The sequence below is a fragment of the Chelonoidis abingdonii genome, chromosome 1, assembly GCF_003597395.2.
Source record: "Chelonoidis abingdonii isolate Lonesome George chromosome 1, CheloAbing_2.0, whole genome shotgun sequence".
Classification (NCBI taxonomy): Eukaryota; Metazoa; Chordata; order Testudines; family Testudinidae; genus Chelonoidis; species Chelonoidis abingdonii.
The window spans coordinates 86539524-86559534 of NC_133769.1; the positions used below are offsets into that span (position 1 = coordinate 86539524).

General features: G+C 42.6%; 1 protein-coding gene across 6 annotated transcripts in view; it reads right to left on the bottom strand.

Moving 5' to 3' along the window:
* EEA1 (early endosome antigen 1) overlaps window positions 1-20011 on the bottom strand; it is a 158981-nt gene that overhangs the window by 40056 nt on the left and 98914 nt on the right. For all 6 annotated transcript variants that reach the window (XR_004371641.2, XM_032765128.2, XM_075066940.1 and 3 more), the window contains 3 exons: window positions 19387-19488; window positions 18462-18656; window positions 17370-17552 (listed from right to left, as the gene is read on the bottom strand). Coding sequence is in view for 5 of the 6 variants with exons in the window: in XM_032765128.2 (XP_032621019.1) it covers window positions 17370-17552; window positions 18462-18656; window positions 19387-19488 (480 nt within the window). In the remaining variant the exon portion in view is untranslated. The remainder of the gene's footprint in view (window positions 1-17369; window positions 17553-18461; window positions 18657-19386; window positions 19489-20011) is intronic.

Below are 20011 nucleotides of genomic sequence, written 5' to 3' on the forward strand. Positions count from 1 at the left end.
GAAATGAAATTCAAAAGTTCGCGGGGCTTTTCCTGTCTACCTGGCCAGTGTATCCGAGTTCAGATTGCTTTCCAGAGCGGTCACAATGGTGCACTGTGGGATACCGCCCGGAGGCCAATACCGTCGATTTGCGGCCACACTAACCCTAATCTGATATGATAATACCGATTTCAGCACTACTCCTCTCGTCGGGGAGGAGTACAGAAACCGGTTTAAAGGGCAATTTATATCGATATAAAGGACCTTGTTGTGTGGACGGGTGCAGGGTTAAATCAGTTTAATGCTGCTAAATTCAGTCTAAACGCGTAGTATAGACCAGGCCTCGGTCATTAAAACCTGCTTCAGTATCTGGTAACAAATAAAACAGAACACAACCCAATAGTAGAGCTATGGCAATATCTCCCAAGATATTTTAAGTGGATACTAAACTCTCTTCAAAACATGCAGTGAAATCCTGGTCCCACTGATGTCAACGGGAATTTTGCCCATTGGTTCTTGCAAAGGCCTTTATGATGTGGGAGAATGTCAGAACTCAACAACGATGGCAACTCAGACTATGACATTTTAATATTGGGTGAAAAACTGCCCAACCAAAATCAATGAGAGTTTTGCCCATTACAATTTCATCCATTATTTTTAATGGGCCAGTTTTAACATGCACATTACAGTGTCCTTTTCTAACTAGTATCCTCTTCAACAGTAGTAAATATTCTTTAAACGAACAGATAATTACTCCAATGTATAACACACTGTTTGTGTGACTGTCTTTCTGTATCAGTAGCAGTACCCTCTGTTACTGGATTGAATGTCAGACCAGCTTAAGTATTAATGTCCACACTGACATCTTAGTTCCTATCTAGCTTATAGCTATAATACTGCTACACAAGTATGAATACTTAACAGATAAGCTCCTTCGTTTTCAGTTTAAACCGATTTTTAAACTAAAAAATCCTGGGTTTTACAAAAAAGTATTATTTGTTTTTCCTGATGTTCATCCTAACTATGTTTCATTCAAATATATAAAAAATAACTTATTCTATTACAAAAATAGACTATAGTGCATATTATCTATCTATCTATCTATCTTCTTCTTGGTAGTCCATCGATCCGATGATGACAAATCTGTGCAGATCATCTATTGTTGGTCTCACGGTGCGCCCTCTGATGACAGTACAAGCCGATTCTAGAGGTGCACATTTTGCTGCAGATGGTGCATGGGAAGTTCGCAGTCAGTGGATTGTGCGCTGCTGATGCTCTGTGACGTTGTTCGTGTGCCTCTTGTAGACGCCGGCAGCGGTCTTCCTCAAAGGCGATGCAGGTATTTCTAAATGTTGCATGCCACTGTGTTCTGTCGCTGGCGGCATCTTCAAGGTCCCTTGGTTTGATAGTGCTGTACTGCAGATTGGCTTTGATGGTGTCCTTGTAACGTTTCCGTGGACGACCTATATGCCAGATGCCCTGGGAGAGCTTGCCATACAGAAGCTGGCGGGGGATTTTGTTGGCATCCATGGGGCTGACATGACCATTCCAGCGCAGCTGTGACTTCATGATCATCATTTCGATGCTTGTCATCTGGGCTCTCTTGAGGACCTCGAGATTGGGCACTTTGTCTTGCCAGCGGATCTTCATGATGTTGCGGAGGCAGCGCATGTGGTATGCTTCAAGCTGCTTGATGTGACACCTATATAGTGTTCATGTTTCGCACCCATACAAAAGAGATGAGAGAACAACAGCTCTGTACACAAGCAGTTTTGTTGACATCTGGATGTTGTGGTGGTTTAAAACTTTGACACGCAGACAGTCAAGTGCCTGGCTTGCTTTGGATACTCGTGCGTTGATCTCATTATTCAGTGATCCATCACTGGATATGACATTACCCAGGTATTTAAAGTTCTCCACTACTTTAAGATGAGTGCTGTCAATGGAGATACTCGGGACAGAAGCATTTGATCCAGGTGCAGGTTGATGAAGAACTTTTGTCTTTCCGAGGCTGACAGTTAGTCCGAAGAGTTGCGAGGTCTCAGCAAACTTGTTGACAATGTGCTGAAGATCATTTTCAGAGTGAGCCATGAGGGCACAGTCGTCTGCAAAGAGTGCCTCGAGAAAGAGTTTCTGCACTGTCTTAGTCTTTGCATTCAGGTGACGGAGGTCAAAAAGTGAACCATTGTGCTGGTATTTCAAGTATATACCACGGTCCAGATCTTTCATTGCATGGTTAAGGACGCATGCAAAGAACAGGTTAAATAGGTCAGGTGTGATAACACATCCTTGTTTCACACTCTTGGTGATGCTGAAGGGGGCTGATGTGGCTCCATCAGACAATACTTCGCCTGTCATGCTGTCATGAAAAAGGCATATAATCTGGACAAATTTTCTTGGGCAGCCAAGTCGTGTAAGAATGGTCCAAAGGGCTTCCCTGTTGACGGTACCAAATGCCTTTGTCAGATCTATGAAGACAGCATACTGGTGCATATTCTATTCAATGAACTTCCTTGTATTTGTCTGACAGCAAACACCATGTTGACTGTGCTCCGGCCAGGTCGGAAACTATATTGACTTTCAGGTAGATTTGCCTCAGAAATACTGGCTATTAGGTGGTTCAAGATGATGCGGGCAATGATCTTCCCACCAACGGAGAGTAGGGATATGCCTCTATAGTTTCCACATTCTGCTTTGCTGCCTTTGTTCTTGAAAAGAGAGACAACAGTAGCATCACGGAGGTCCTGGGGTATATTTTCATCCTCCCAGATGCTGATGATCACACTGTGGAACGCTGCTAATGCTGCTGGACCTGCTGCTTTGCATATCTCTGCTGCTATCCCATCTTTTCCAGGAGCTTTTCCTGATCTCATCTGGCTAATAGCTTTCTTAATCTCATTTATCATTTATAGTGGGCAGAAAGTCAAGATCTGTCAGAGCAGGTTGTTGTGGAATTTCATTGAGGATATTATTATTCACGGTTGATGGTCTATTGAGAAGGTTGCTAAAGTGTTCTCGCCATCTTTCGTTGACGCCTTCTTTATTTTTAATCAGCGTTGTGTTGTCTGATGAGAGCAACGGGGCGGTCCTTGCTTTAGAAGGTCCATAGACAGTCTTAATAGCACTGAAGAACATTTTTGAGTTGCAAGTCTCAGCATAGTGCTCAATTTCTTTGGCTTTGCTCTCCCACTAGTTGTCTTGTATCTGACGGAGGTCTTTCTGTGTTTTGCTCTGAAGGTACTTGAAATGGTCCCGTTTAGAGACTGAGGAGGGGTCATTCTGCCATTTGATAAAGCTTCTCTCTTTACTTCCAGTGCTGAGCATATTTCTTCTTGGTTCTCATCAAACCAATCCTGATGTGTTCTTTTCTTTGGTCCAAGAGATGTTATTGCTGTGTCAGTCACTATCTCCTTGAACTGGTCCCGCTTTTCGGTTACAGTACCGATCAATTGTCCATGGGATGTCAGTTTGTCATCAAGACTCCTCTGAAAATTGTTGAAACCCTGAGCATCCTTCAGTTTGGCTATGTTGAAAGCAGGCCGCACATGCTTAGGGTGTCTGTGCCGAGAGGGAGCGATGTGAAGTTGAAGAAACATCCTGACTAATCTGTGATCTGTCCAGCACTCTGCACCTCACATTACTCTGGTGGTCATTACGTCTCCGATGTCTCGCCTTCTGACAATGGCATAATCTATCAGATGCCATTGTTTGGACCTAGGGTGCATCCATGTCATTTTGTATTCGTCCGCTTGTTGGAACAGAGTGTTGGTAATGGTCAGGTCATTTTCAGAACAAAGGCTCAAAAGGAGTAGTCCATTTATATATACATATATATAAAAATTACAAGAATACATTAGTCGATGTGTATATGCAAAAATGCTTGTTGAAGTAAGGCTATGTATTAGTCTAGAAGATGCACACAATAAACGCATGCACGCAATCTCAGAAGCATGTGCACATCTCAACGTACTGATGAATCTCATGCCCACCATGCACAAATTTCAAGCTGTTAGCAGATAATGGTTTAAAGATTGACACACTAAAATGGGAAGAAAATGAAAATCTGTGTCAGAATACATTTCAGAACACAAGAAAACATTCAAAAGCTTAAAAAAACAAAAACAGGAGAAAAGGAATGAAGTTGAGTATCTGCCCTGCAAATGGTGTGGCCCAATTATTAAATTTAAATATTTATAGGCTAATAGTTCTAAGTCTACAACAGTAAACTGTTTATTGAAACAAAAGTTTTAGTTTCAGATTAGAGATATATTGCTTTCTTAAACTCAGAGGTGACATTGTGTTTTGAGTTCTGTAGCAAACCATCTGAATTCGTTCATCAAACCATTAATCGACTGAATACTTTTTTCCTCTCTCCTTCCATCCACCAAAATAGCCCCTGATATTTACCCAGAAAAATGATTAACAGTTTCTTCCCACTGATTTTCACCTATTTTGTTGTTATAATAATAAACACTGATAAACTCCCAGGAAAAAATAAATAAAATAAAAACCGAAAATGAAGGGCCCTATTAAACAGGTTAATGCTAGTTTCATTTTAAGTTTTTTAAATTCTTTAAATTCTTGAATAAGGAATAAAACAAAGTGCAAATTGGGTAGGTAATGAGATCAATGAGATATTTATTAGAATGTTTTTAAACAGGGGATGGGAAAAGCAGAGAAGGCATTAGAAAATATTTTGAGGACACAGTATGTACCGGGTAGCAGTGGGTTAGGTACACTAGCCTTTCTGCTCTTTTTATTACATGTGTAGTTTGAATTTGAGGGCGTGGGAGGGAAGGATTACTAGCAAATACATGGAGAGGAAAGGTCAAATAAAAAAAGACGCCAACCAGGAAGACTATGCTATGAAGCAAGGTAATTCCCCAAATACATTTTACTGCTGGCACTGTCTATGGAAGAGACCAGGACTAGATTAGAAAAGCACCCAGGCTAAGACTGAGGTGCATTTGGAAGATCTCATACACTATTTGTTCAATTCGGTCCAGCCCACGGCTAGCAGTTCCTCATTTTCATGAGCACTATACATTCACTTACAGACAATGTAACTTTTTGAAAAAAAGAGAAATTTTTGTAAATAATACAAAGTCCCTCCCAATTTACATATATTAAAAGAGAATATAATTTATTTGAATTTGTCAGCTCAAATCCATCCATCCATTCCCCCTCCCCCACCCACAAACACACCATCAACACAGTTAAAGAATTGCAGGAGATCAACACCCTTATTTTTAAAAAGGAACATATCCTTTCTATAACTTTAACTTTAGCCAAAGTGAATTGGTTTGGTGCCATTTTTGTGAGGGGAGGCACAAGGCAATTTTTTAAACTGAAAAAGTATATATTAAATTGTAATGTATAGAGGTGCGTGTATTCTATACACACACGTCATATTTTCTTTTCAATCTACATTAATTCAAATTTGACTTTTAAAACATTATTGTGCCCGCCTCTGTCCCACCATCCACCCCTTCAGATTACACCAAATCTTTTCACCTTGGCTAAAGTGACATAACATATGTTCCTTATTAAAATAAAGGCTTTGATGATAACCAGCCTTCATTTCTTTAATTGTATTGATGGGGGAGGAGGAATTGGGCTCATCAGAGCAGTTGTTGATCTAAGGCTAGCCTTCATGGAACAATGTCACCTAAATATCTCAAGCTATAAGGTTTCCCTTGAACTCCCATGATCTGCTTTTCATCATTGTGCAGCTTCCACAGCAGACTGATTCCTTTAGCTAAGAAGGTCAGGAAATTACTCAGTAGTTTAACAATGATATTCTATTCTCATGCCAGCAGATGGTGCTATCAGTACAGCTCAACTCATACCCTCCAATCCTACCCATCCACTATACATGCCACCTCAGTTCGTATCACAACATGGCTTGAGGCCATCTATCATCATATCTGTCTGAAACCCTGGCCTCCCAGTGTCTGTGTGCCAAGTTGTGTTAAACCATTTAGCCATTCCGAAGATATTTTTATTTAGCTAAAGTGAAGGCTAACAGTGAGGGTATCTCACATTCAGACCTAATCAAGTTTATTAAACTTCTCTTTAACAAAACTGGTTTCGGCATCACGTGGACTCATCACTGCTTTGCAATGACTATCCTTCTTCTGTTAAAAGACCTGAAGTGACAAGAAAAACATTCAAGATCATCTAGTTTATATGTTTCAAAGATCTGTGTTGTACAAATTGACTTCAGATGTTTCAACACATCATGAAAGAGATACTTCATTGTAGCGATGGGGCCAAACCAAAACCCTGGACCTGAACCCGCACACAAACTTTGGATCCAGATGCAATCCAAATTTTGTGGTTCTGACTCAGGTGTATTTATTATTAATATTAAGCAAAGCCCCTAGTTTTATGTAGCCTATGTGTGGTTAATTTTGCATTTGAGAAGATGAAATTCTGCTACAAGAATTGCCTGACTTTAGCGATTCTACTACTTTAACATCTGAATATCAAAATAATACTTCTGTGTCACCATTGGTTTTTATATCACTGCCTATGGAGAATACAATTTTTTTCTTCACATTCTTAATCTAAAACACATACTTTCTAAGTTTATACTGCATTTATTGCATGTCCTGGGTTAAGGGGGGTAAGAACATTTTCTCCTCCCTCCTCCCCTTTTTAAAGCAAAAATTAGAGAGACACTGAAATGAACATCGCCTTCCATAGAGACAGAATTTCACTTCTGAAATTCAACATATTTTAAATGTATCACTGAGTTCTAAATTTCTCTCTTAGGTGCTGTCTCAGGATGATTCCCTTTACAGAAACAAACAAAAAAAACAAAAATGTACTTGGAAAACAAACTGATCACCACTCCTCACAGGCACTGCAACAGTGAGACAGGCCTAGGTTTCCTGGGCAACCAACTGTGGCCATTGCCATTCATAATATATGGAGGACGGCATAGGGTTGTATGCCTTCTTGGTATTAGTTTAGAATGGCTGTATTAGGAATAGCAAAATCTCTCTACCATCAACTCACACTCTCTCATGTATTTTAAAATACAGATTTTAGAAAACAGTTTCTTAATAATTTTTAAACGTTTTAAATTTTGTGTGACATTTTTTCACATCCCTTTGCATGGAAAGCCAAAGGTGCACTGGTTGCCATGTGAGATCCTCAGAATGACAGAAAAATCAGAAATTTTAAACCTCTAAAACTGATCTGTGATAGCTTTTCTATACACCAGGAGTTTGCAATTTCAAGAAAAATCACAAAGGCTGAAAGGGGAAAATGACAAATGAACAAAAGGAAACAGAAACACTGCCCAAACTGAAGCCAACGTCCACAGGAACAGCATAGAACTAACAAGTCACACTCCCAATTCTGATGAGGACCTGCTTTGCTAATCACAGTCACAAAGGAACTGAACTGAAATGTTCTACACAGATACCCAAGCATTAGCACTTGATCTCAGAATGAGGCTCATCATCTATTAGTGCCTCAGTGAGGAGTACCTGCCTCAGGGCCAGCCCACCGCACAAAAGACTGGAGCCTTCTCCCAGCAGGTAAAGTTGGGCAGGGGACGGGGGAAGAGGTCAAGATGTTAAAAATAAAATACTGATGGGCTCTTGGAACAATAATGTTTTTGTTTTTCTTTATGTGTCCTCAGGTAAAAACAGTCCCATTAGTAATGCACATCATTCTTAACCTTCAGAGAATACATTGGAATCTCAGGAACTACCCCCCCAATATTTTGCTTATATCATCTTTGGTGCCTATCTATTTTGCATAGAACATTAAAAACACTAAATAGGGACACACTTATTTACTACGAGGCACAAAAGAATGAATTGCATTTCTGTAACTGTGGGCCAAGCCGATTATATTCTGCAGCCACTGAAGTTTAGTTAGTTTATAAGGCATGAAGAGGTTACTCACCTTGTGCCAGTAACTGACGTTCTTTGAGATGAGTGTCCCTGTGGGTGCTCCACTCTAGTTGTCAGTGCACCCCTGCGCCTTTGATCGGAGATTTTTGCAGCAGTACTCGTAGCGGCCACGCACGCTCAGAGCCTGGCCCCCGCTCTGAGTATACCTCTAGTGAGCATGCGCGGCCAGTTCCCTCAGTTCCTTCTCTACAACGGAGGCTACCCGAACTCCGAAGTAGAGGGAGGAGGGTGGGTAGTGGAGCACCCACAGGGACACTCATCTCAAAGAACGTCAGTTACTGCACAAGGTGAGTAACTTCCTCTTCTTCTTCGAGAGATGTCCCTGTGGGTGCTCCACTCTAGGTGACTTCGAAGCAGTGTATCTCAAGGAGGTAGGGACTTTGGATCTGGCAGGAATGCAGTAGATAATACTTCCCTGCCTAATCGAGTGTCAGAGAGAAGGCCTTGAGTAAGGGCATAGTGTTTAACGAATGTGTGCTTGGAGGACCAAGTGGCCGCCCTTCAAATGTCAGACAAGGGTACTTTACGTAAGAAGGCTACAGAGGTAGATACAGATCTAGTGGAATGTGTTCTGATCAATGCTGGAGGTGTAATGTTCTTTATCTGATAGCAGAGTCGTATGCAATCAGAGATCCAGTTTGAAAGTCTCTGGGTAGAGACAGCCACGCCTTTGGAATGCTCCGCGATGGAGACAAAGAGTCTAGGAAAGTTTTTGAAGGGTTTGGTTCTGTCCAAATAAAAGGATAAGCCCTGCGCACATCAAGTGTGTGCATTGTGGCTTCGAAGGAGTTTGTATGTGGTTTCAGAAAGAAAGTTGGTAGGTGAGTTGGTTCATTGATGTGAAATGAAGCATGAACTTTTGGAAGGAATTTTGGGTGTAGGCGTAGAGTAACTTTGTCCTTGAAGAAGAGCGTATATGGTGGATCTGCCATAAGGGCTGCTATCTCGTCTGCCCATCTGGCGGAGGTAATGGCCACCAAGAAGGCTGTTTTCATCGAGAGGTGCAAAAGGGAGCAGGTGGCTAAGGGCTCAAAGGGTTGATGAGTTAAATAGGACAATATTAGGTGAAGATCCCATAGAGGAGTAGGTGGCTTAATGTCTCGATATAGGGTTTGGAGTCCCTTCAGGAAACGCTTGGTGATGGGATGAGCCAAGACCAAGGTATTGTCAACTGTACCATGAAAGGTTGTGATGGCAGCTAAGTGGACTCTAATGGAGCTGAATGAAAGGTTGGATTGTTTAATGTCCAATAGATAATCGAGTATGCAGGGAAGAGGTGCAGAGGTAGGAGACAGTTGTTTGGTTGAGCACTATTTTGTGAATCTTTTCCACTTTCAGAGATAGGTGGTATGGGTGGATTGTGATCTGCTATGTAGAAGTACCCTCTGAACTTGGTCGGAACAGTCTAGTTCTCGTTGCGAGAACCATGCAGGTACCAGGCTTTGAGGTGAAGCATGGAGAGATTGGGGTGAAGAAGCCGGCTGTGTTGCTGTGATAAGAGGTTCGAGATGAGAGGCAGGGAGACTGGTGGTTGAATTGACATTCTGGTGAGGAAAGGGAACCACGGTTGTCTCGGCCATGAAGGTGCGATCAAGATCACCCTGGCAAGATCCGTTCGTATCTTTATGAGGACCCTGTTGAGCAATGGTATTGGGGAAATGCATAAGCGAAGTCCCGGTGCCATGAGAGATCATGAATGCGTCTCTGAGGGAGTGTTTGCCCAGTCCCGCCCTGGAGCAGAAATTGAGGCATTTTCGTGTTTTTCGGTTGCGAAGAGATCTATGGTTGGGTGACCCAAGTTCGAAATATGTTGTAAATGATTCCCTCGTCTATCTCCCATTCGTGCTCCGAAGGGAAACGTCTGCTTAACTCGTTGGCAGTGGTGTTCATCACCCCTGGGAGATAAGCAGCTGATATGCGGATGTGGTTCGCAAGGCACCAATTCCAGAGTTTTATGGCCTCTGAGCAAAAGAGTGGGAACGAGCCCCTCCTTGTCTGTTTACGTAGAACATGCAGGCAATGTTGTCTGTCATTATGCGTACATGCTGATTCTTGATTAGTGGGAAGGAAGCAGCGCAGGCATTCCGTATAGCTCGAAGTTCTAGAACGTTTATGTGCAGGAGGTCTCGGAATGAGACCATAGCCCATGGACTGTTTGGTGAGAGATGTGGCCCCCAGCCGTGAGGGATGCATCGGTCGCCATCATCAGAGTTGGGGGGGTCTGGAGGAAGGGGACTCCAGAGCAGAGGTTGTAGGGGACTGTCCACCATATGAGAGAGTCTTTGACTCGGTAAGGTATGGCCAATTGTTTGTTTAGTGAGTGCACGTGAATTCTGTGGGAACAGGAACCACGTTTGTTCTCGGCCAGGAAGGCTGCGATCAAGATCACCCTGGCAAGATCCGTTCGTATTCTTTGGAGGACCCTGTTGAGCAATTGTATTGGGGGAAAAGCATTAAGCGAAGTGCCGGTGCCATGAGCTCATGAATGCGTCTCCGAATCTGGGAGCATTTGCCCCAGTCCCGCCCTGGAGTTGGTTGGTGGTAGGGCGGGGTTGAGGGGGTTGATGGGTGGTGTGGTGGGGTGCGGTTGTGCGGGCGGTGTGGGGGGTGGGTGGCGGGTCGTTAGCGTGGGGGCGGAGGCGCGGGTGGTAGAAATTGAGGCATTTAGTGTTTTTTCGCGGCGTAAGAGATCTTATGGTTGGGTGACCCCAAGTTCGAAATATGTTGTGAATGATTCTCTTGTCTATCTGCCATTCGTGCTCCGAAGGGACGTCTGCTTAACTCGTCGGAGTTGGTGTTTCATTCACGCCTGGAGATAAGTTAGCTGATATGCGGATGTCGTTCGCAAGGCACCAATTCCAGTGTTTTATGGCCTTAGCCAAAGGAGTCGGAACGAGCCCCTCCTTGTTCTGTTACATAGAACATGCGCCATCGTTGTCTGTACATTATGCATACATGCTGATTCTTGATTTTAGTGGAAGGAAGCAGCGGCAAGCATGTCCGTTATAGCTCAAAGCGATTCTAGTAACGTTTATGTGCAGGCCGGTCTCGGAATAGCCCATGACTGTTTGGTGAGGATGTGGGCCATCATCTCAGTTGGGGGAGTCTGGAGGAAGGGGGACTCCAGAGCAGAGTGTTGTTCGGGGACTGTCACCATTATGAAGAGTCTTTGACCCGGTAGGTTATGGTTAATTGTTTGTTTTAGTGAGATCTCTCTTCTTTTCGGTGGTAATATTCTGCCATTGGTGTAAAAATGGCTGTAGGCGGTGTCCAAAGATAGTTGTAGGCAGTGCATACACTGAAGTTGGGACGATGTTTACGAGACCCTCGACCAAAGGTTCAAATCCGCTTATTAGCTGGAAGAAGTTGGGGCATCCCGGAAGAATTGGGGCGACGCTGCTGGTATCTGGATCTCTGGCGTTGATGTTGTTGTTGTTGATCCTGAGATCTTGGGAAATGCTGAGTATATGAGGGGTAGCGTGGACTGTGGTAAGGTTGATATCTGTACTGTCGCCTTCTGTTTGTAGGGGCTTGGATGCCTAAGGACCGAAGAGTTGCCCTTGAGTCCTTCATTGAGTGAAGCACCTCATTAGTGGTGGAAGCAAAGAGTTTGTCACCATCAAAAGGGAGATCCTCTATGGTGCTCTGAACCTCGCAAGGAAAGAGGGAAGAGGAAAGCCATGAACTTCAGCGCATGACCACCACCGTAGCAGTGGATCTTGCTGCGGTATTGGCTGAATCCAGAGCTGCTTGAAGAGCCATGCGTGATATGATTTGGCCCTCAGAAACTAAAGCTGTAAACTGTTGTTTCTTGTAGTCTGGGATGTGTTCAATAAAGTCCATGAACTTGTTATAGTTTCTATGGTTGTACTTTGCCAGAATTGCGGTATAATTGGCAATTCGAAATTGTAAAGTCGAAGAGGCATACACCTTGCGACCCAGCAGGTCTAGGCGTTTGCCTTCCTTGTTGGCTGGGGTATGGCGGAAATACTGTTGTTTGTTCCTTTGATTGGCTGCATCCACTACCAGTGAGTTTAGCGCAGGATGTGAGAAAAGGAATTCAGAGCCCTTAACTCATGTTGTTGGTCAGGTACTTCCTCTAGATTGATTCTAAGCTCACTGGCAACCCTTTTAAAGAGATCCTGGAATTTCGAAAAATCATCTGAGGCCGGGGGAGGGGAGGGAAGGTAAGCTTCTTCAGGCATTGCTTCAGTTGGTACTTCAGTTAATACTGGGTCAGGAGCTGGAGTTAACTGATCCTGAGGATGGGAGGGTGCCGCCAAGTGAGTCATATGATTTGGACATTCGCGTCTCGTCCAATAGAATAGCGGGTGTGCTGCCAAGGGAAAGATGCCCATGGGGCCCAATACTGCCATGGTGGTGGAAAAGGCATACTGCCATCCAGGGATTAACACACCAGGAGGCAGGGTCTCCAGGGTGGTCTGAGACAATTTTCCTGTGTCCGTGGGTGACAGGACTCTGAGGATGGAATTCTGATTGTATTGAAACATCACCCTGTAGTTCAGACTCCTCCTCACTGGAGGAAGGCTGTTTAGACCCTGAATCATTTGTCAGGGAGAAGCCATCTCTAAGAAAGGGTGATTGCAGCGTAGATGATACTAGGAGGTCACTTGAGTGGGTAAACGGCAGAGCTGAGGCAGCCAAAGGCAAAGACTGATAGAATTGCTGTGAGGGAACCCGGGCTGATACCAGAGTTCTTAATCTTGGCTCCGTGCCAAGTAGCATTGTTAATGCCGGTGCTGTAGTTGGTGCCGCACTATTAATAGCAGGCTGCAGTGCCTCAGGGGGGGCCTGAGTTGTTGGTGCCCCATTCATCGCGGTGCCGATGGGTGCCATAATCGAGGCAGGCAACTGAAAGCCTGTCGCCTCGGCACCGGAGCCTCGCGCTGCCGCCGAAAGCACAGGCGGGTTTAGCGCGGTGCCGGAGGAGCCCGGCTCGTCGAAAGTGCTCAGGCGGGGGAGCACTGGTAAGGAGACTGTGGATCTGACCAGAGAAGGTTTGTGTCTAAGGGTTTCTTTTGACTGAGTGAAGGTGTTCTCGTTTAGCTGCTTTCTTCTGCTTTTTGAAGTGGGAGAGCTGTGTCCGTGAGAGGAGGCAGAGTCCGCACCAGGGTCTGAGGCAGACCCTAGAGGTTTCTGAAGTAAAATAAGTTTGAGTTTTCTCTCTCTATCCTTTCTTGCTCTGGAGCTTAGTTTAGTGCAGTGAGTACATTTTGGGGGAATATGGGTCTCCCCCAAGCATTTTATGCACTGTGAATGTCCATCAGAGAGAGGGATAGCGTCCTTACAGGAGGAACAGCGCTTAAAGCCTGTGGAGCCAGGTATATTTGAAGCGGCTGAGAGAACAAAAAAAATTTATTTTTTTTTTTAAAACAGTAGAAAAAAAGGTAGGTAACACTAACTAACAAGAAACTGTCTAACTACAAGTTATTTTAAGATGGGGAAAGAAATTCTTTAAGGAGTCTGCTGAGCTCCATCTCAAGCCGGGGGCGGTAGAGAAGGAACTGAGAGAACCGGCCGCGCATGCTCACTAGAGGTATACTCAGAGCGGGGGCCAGGCTTTGAGCACGTGTGGCAGCTACAAGTACTGCTGCAAAAATCTCCGATCAAAGGCGCAGGGGCGCACCGACACCTAGAGTGGAGCACCCACAGGGACATCTCTGGAAGAAGAACCTTATTTTATCCTTAAAAAGAAAATTCCACCTTCTTTAGCAAATATAATTTGCAACCCTAAATATTTATCAATCTACTTCCACTTGCAGTACATTTTTTGGCCTACTTTTCCATTAAGTTGTACTCTCTGTCATGTATTTCTAGATATTTATGGTGGCCATGACATCAGTTGCAACAAGGCTAGAGAACTCCAATTATAGGAAACAGTATCTGAGAAAACTAGGAGGGCTTTACTTATAATGTAACATGGGATGTGTCACCATGACTGACAAAATATTCTCTGAGAGGAAACGAAAAAATAAAGACTCTCCAAATCTTTGCTCTACTGGTTTTGTATATTTAGCACATAAGTACCAAAGTGAAAACAGTTTAGAAGGATGTGTTCATAGTCAATTATATTCTTTGTGTGGTCTATGAATAAACTGATCTTTTGATCATTATTTGGAATTTTCTGAATAGGATTTGTTTTGTTTTTTACATCTTTTCAATTTAGCTATATTTTACAGTGGTCTTTTAGCATTTTATTAAACTGTCTTGTTCAGTGATGATATTATTATAAAACAAAAACCCATACACTGCCTCCATGTTTGCACAGCATTTTAGTACAACAGAACCACTATTATAAAATTTATAAAATTATACATTTGCTAAGACTGGTAACCTTGTTTCCTTGTTATTGCCAACCTCCTCTGACCCTCACTTTCCCCCAGGTTGTGTCCTGGAACTCCCTATAGTGGAGCATCCATAGGGACACTACTTGAAGATGTTGCCAATACAGACAGTGACCGGAATATCACATAAGAAGATTTGGAGGACTTTGAAAACTTGAATAAGAGACATAAGATGGAATTTAATAGTGCAAAGTCATGCACTTAGGGACTAACAACAAGAATTTTTGCTATAAGTTGGGGACTTATCATTTGGAAATGACAGAGAATGAGAAAGATCTGGTTTACTGTTGATCACAGGATGACTATGAGCCACCAATGTGATGCGGCCGAGAAAAAAGGTTAATGCAGTCCTAGGAGGCATCAGGCAAGGTATTTCCAGTACAGACAAGGAAGTGTTAGTACCATTATACAAGGCACTGGTGAGACTTCATCTGGAATACTGTAGCAATTCTGGTCTCCCATGTTTAAGAAAGATGAATTCAAACTAGAACAGGTGCAGAGAAGGGCTACTAGGATGACCAGAGGAGACTCAAAGAGCTTGGCTTGTTTAGCCTACCCAAAGAAGGGGAGATATGATTGCTCTCTATAAATACATTAGAGGGATAAATATGAAGGAGGGAAAGGAGTTATTTAAGTTAAGAGCCAATGTGGACACGAAAACAAATGGATTTAAACTGGTTATCAACAAGTTAGATTTGAAATTAGATAAAAGTTTCTAACCACCAGAGGAGTGAAATTCTGGAGTGGCCTTCCAAGGGGAGCAGTGGGGGCAAAAACCTAACTGGATTCCAGACAGACCTTGATAAGTTTATGGAGGGGATGGTATCTGCAACTGCTAGCAGCATATCTCTCCAATGGCTGGTGACGGGACACTGGAATGGGAGGGCTTTGAATTACCACAGAGAATTCTTGCCCAGATGTCTGGCTGGTGAGTCTTGACCACATGATCAGAGTCTAACTGACTGCCATATTTGGAATACGGAAGGAATTTTCCCCCAAGTCAGGCTGGCAGAAAACCGGAGGGGAAGGGGGCAGAATTCGCCTTCCATTGCATCATGGGGCATGGTTCTCTTGTAGATTTAAACTATAGTACATGGCAGATTCTTTGTAACTTTTAGTCTTTTAATCAGGATTTGAGTATGTCACTAACTCAGCCAGAGGTTATAGGTTTATTAAAGGAGTGGATGAGTGAGGTTCTGTGGCGTGCAATGTGCAGGAGGTCAAACTAGGAGATCATGATGGTCCCTCCTGATCGTAGAGTCTATGAGCACTGCAGTTTGGCCAAGACACAAGGGCTAATAGACCTTTCTTTCCAGAAAGGGCCATAGAACCTTTAATGACTACACATAATCGGGGCCAATTGTTTTGCAACTCACCCTAAAGATAACTCCTCTAGCACCATGATATTTCCTAACACTTGCTAGGGCACTGCTTCAGTCAGTCATCCCTATTCTCTGCCTGTGGCACATAATGGTCTAATTTCCTGTAGGCTGTAATACTTAAGTCAAATTTTGAGTGTTTGGTTTAGTGTGTGGGTGCTGGATGGTGTTGGTGGCCTGTGATATACAGGCTGTCACAAGAGATGAACTGGTGGTCACTTCTGGTTTTGACTCTATGACTATGAGTATTGACTGAGAGGAAAAAGCACTATCTACTGACTCTCCAACACCAGTCCCAGCAGTACTTGGGCTTTCTTGGAAGTCTCCAATCCAAGCACTGACAATGTCAGAGTCTACTTAGATTTGGCATCTGAATCAAGATCGTATGGCTGCATCACTTTATATGTAAAATAGGACCCCCCTAAAGAGAAATCCCTTTAAAAATATATCTTAAATGAAAATAGTATGTAAATTTGCCAAAACATCTGGATCACCAGTAGAACAATACAGACTAAACACGTTTGTTGCAGGAATGCAAGCTGAGGCGTTCTGTCAAAGCCTGTTACGTCCATAAAAAGAAGCAAAAAAGGCACTAAATTGTGGGGGAGGGAAATACTCTTGGAGTTGCTCCCTTGCATGTTGGCAGAAATGGATGCCATTAGTTGAATTTCTGTTTCCACAGATTGGGAATTATGCAGGGGTAAGACTGGGGACAAGCTTCACACAGAGTGGAATGTATAAAGAAAGAACCCAGTATTCCTAAATCCTCCACCTTGTTCCCAGAACTCAGACAACAGCAGTGCTATAAAACACTTGTGAAATGGAAGGGCATTCTAGGTACATCAGGCAAAAATACTTGGCATTTAAATTAATTCCAATATGTACTGTGTCCTGAGGGAAAGAACACAATACAATTCTATACACAGTGTGATGGAGCAAGGCTAGATGGCTACAGTAAAGTACTGAGGAACAGGTATGTTAGCCCCAGGCTAAACAAATCCCTAGGACCATAGTAACCAAATGACAGTTGCTACAGGTTAATCAAGGCACCTGGGGCCAATTAAGATCTCTCTAGAAGGTAGTGGAGATAGCTACATTGATTAGAACACCTGCAGCCAATCAAGGCAGGCTAATCAAGGCACTTGGGTTTAAAAAGAAGCTCTCTCCAGTCAGGCAGGGAGGAGCCAGAGGAGAGGAAGCGTGTGTGAGGAGCTGGGAGCAAGAGGCGCAAGGAGCTGAGACTGAGAGGGTGTGCTACTAGAGGACTGAGGAATTATCAGACAATCAAGCATTATCAGACAATCAAGCATTATCAGACACCAGGAGGAAGGTCCTGTGGTGAGGATAAATAAGGTGTTTGTAGGAGGCCATGGGGAAGTAGCCCAGGGAGTTGTAGCTGTCTTGCAGCTGTTACAGGAGGCACTATTGACAGCTGCTATCCACAGGGCCCTGGGCTGGAACCCTGAGTAGAGGGCGGGCCTGGGTTCCCCCCAAACCTCGCAACTCCTGATCAGACACAGGAGGGGTTGACCCAGACTGTGGGTTCCACCAGAGGGAAGATCACTGAGGTGAGCAAATCCGCCAATAAGCATAGCACCCACCAAGGTAAAAGGAGGAACTTTGTCACAATAGCAAGAGAGTTTTTTTCTTCACATTGCTCTCATCCTGAAGACAAACATTATTAAGTCACTTATGACTTTAAAAAGACACTGTACCTTAAGGTCTTGCCTTGTTGCCAACAGCTCAGATTCTTTACCATAAAGATCCAGCTGAAGTTCTTTCATATTTTCCTGATCTTTTTCATGGATCTTCTGGAGCTCTGCTAGTTTTCCTTTCTCTGCTTTAAGCTCCTGTGCTGATAATGTCACTTGCTGCTGTAATTTATTCTCTAGTTCTGCCTGAAACACACATACGAATCCTGGATTTATATTTTACAATACAAAGCAGGCATGTAAGATAAAATGTAAAATACGGATATTTGCTATCTCAGTTTTGTTAAACTATTTTTTAAGAAATGTTAATTAAAGAAGCATAGCTATTACTTATCCCAGCTACAAAATTTGAACAAGATCATATTATTAAATCATATTATTTCTTACATTAATATACTGTGATTTACTTGCTAACAACAAGAGAATAATTAAACACAAGGAGGCCAGTTTTCAAACATCTAAATAGTGTTTCCAAACCCTGCAGTTCTCATGGGCAGAACAACAGAAAGCCACTGCAATACTTTATATAAATGAGAGACTGCGTGCCAACATCATTTAATAGTACAGCACATGACACTAACATCCCTAAAGCTATATGGAGTTTGAAATTTTTCATCATAGTTCACTTTTCATATTGTCATTAAGACTCTCTATTCTCTTCTTACAGTACAAAATGAGTCATTTAAAACCACCACCGATGCTCCAAAATGCTGAGGACTCTTGTCTAAACTATTCTCATGAAACTGCATACTGCTATGTGACAAGATGGCAACTCTTGCCACATTGCATACAGATGCAGTAGAATGAACACAGCAGGTCTAGCTATTTTTATCAATTTGATGACAAGGGTACTACTTGCATAATCCATAATTCACTATTTGGGCCTTACATTCAACATTTTTATAGTTTTGACTTTGAATAATACTTGATGGGCTCAGTTCTGCATCCTGACCTTACCATTCTCAGTAACACATTTCACCTACTGTAAATAGTTATTTTACCACCCACATAATGACATAAAATAGGAGCCTGCATCAGAGGAGTTAATACTAATTTCCTTTGTAAGTAAGAGGAATGAAGAGAAGCCAGAACTACCTTTTCTAAAAGAGCACCTTTTAATTCAGCTTGCTGTGTTTCAGTCTGCCTTCTCTTCTGATCAAACGATTCCTTCAATTCTTTCAGCTTTCCCTGGAGATGCTGCTCATTCTTTTCCTTGTCTTTTAGGACACCCTGAATCTCCAGTATTTGTCCTCGTGCTGAATCAAGCTCTATTGTCAGCTGTTTAGAAATCTATATTTAAAAATATAAAAAACCCTGCATATTATCTTTACCTTAATCATCATTACTTTGTGTTGCTGTACAACAAAAAAATTATTTACAGCTAACATCTAACTGTACAGCACATTTTTTCATGCAACAGCTAAACTGGGCCACGCAACAGTTGCTTGGCAGCAGATCTTTTATTGCTAACGTGGCTATCCTCTGCTCTAGAATGTAAGTTTTTATTTTTTAAAAGGTAAGACTAGTCCATATAGTTACAAAGATAACCTCCTACAGGGAGATTTTCAAAAACAACTAAATCTCTCAGGAGTTTCTGAAAATTTTCTCCCAAACAGAGTACTGATAAAATGATACATACAATGGTATGCAGATGTCTGACTAAGCTTGAAACAACAGATCTGAGAGGTGTGAACTGTTGCTACTAATTTAAAAGAGATGTTAACTCGAAAAACTAATGACAAGTTACATGTTATCATAGTAAACTATTTCAAAAAATGTAAGAAAGCAGAGGGACAATGCTCATCTGTTGTCATTGTATGAAGAGCATACCAAAACCAGGGATGATCATATTAGAATACACACAATCTTCTGTGACTCATCTTGTTTTGGTGTCAACTGCATAGGGCTTGGGAGAATACCACTACTTTTCTCCCCCTCCAATCTGATCTCTGCATATGTGATTGGAAAAGCTGTCATTGATATATTTTTATTTTTTGTAATTGGGAATTAGTAATCTTACCCCTTCCTGTTTTTCCAGTGAGTTTTTTAACTCATTCCGTTCTTTAGCTACAGACTCTGTCTGTACTTGAAGCTGGTGTTTAGTTTCTTGGCAAGATTTTTCCTAAGAAAACAGATTACCTAGTGAGCATTTTTTGTCAACTTTACCAATTGCATTTCAGCTATTTTTACAAAAACTACAAACTTCCAAGAAAGAACACTTGCATTCTCTTAAATCAGAATTTGTATTTGGCACAGAAATATCCTTGCAATGTACTATAATGGTTGAAAACCCAATCCTAGGCCTGGTCTACGCTACGCGTTTAAACCAATTTTAGCAGCATTAAACCGATTTAACCCTGCACCTGTCCACACAACAAGGCCCTCTATATCGATATAAAGGGCTCTTTAAACCGGTTTCTGTACTCCTCCCCAACGAGAGGAGTAGTGCTGAAATCGGTATTACCATAATGGATTAGGGTTAGTGTGGCCGCAAATCGATGGTATTGGCCTCTGGGCGGTATCCCACAGTGCACCATTGCTATGATAGTCCTGCCTGGACTATCATAGCAGCTGGAGGCTGCCTCCCTCTCACTTTATCTCACTAAAAAGTCAGTGTTTCTTATTCCTGCATTCTTTATTACTTC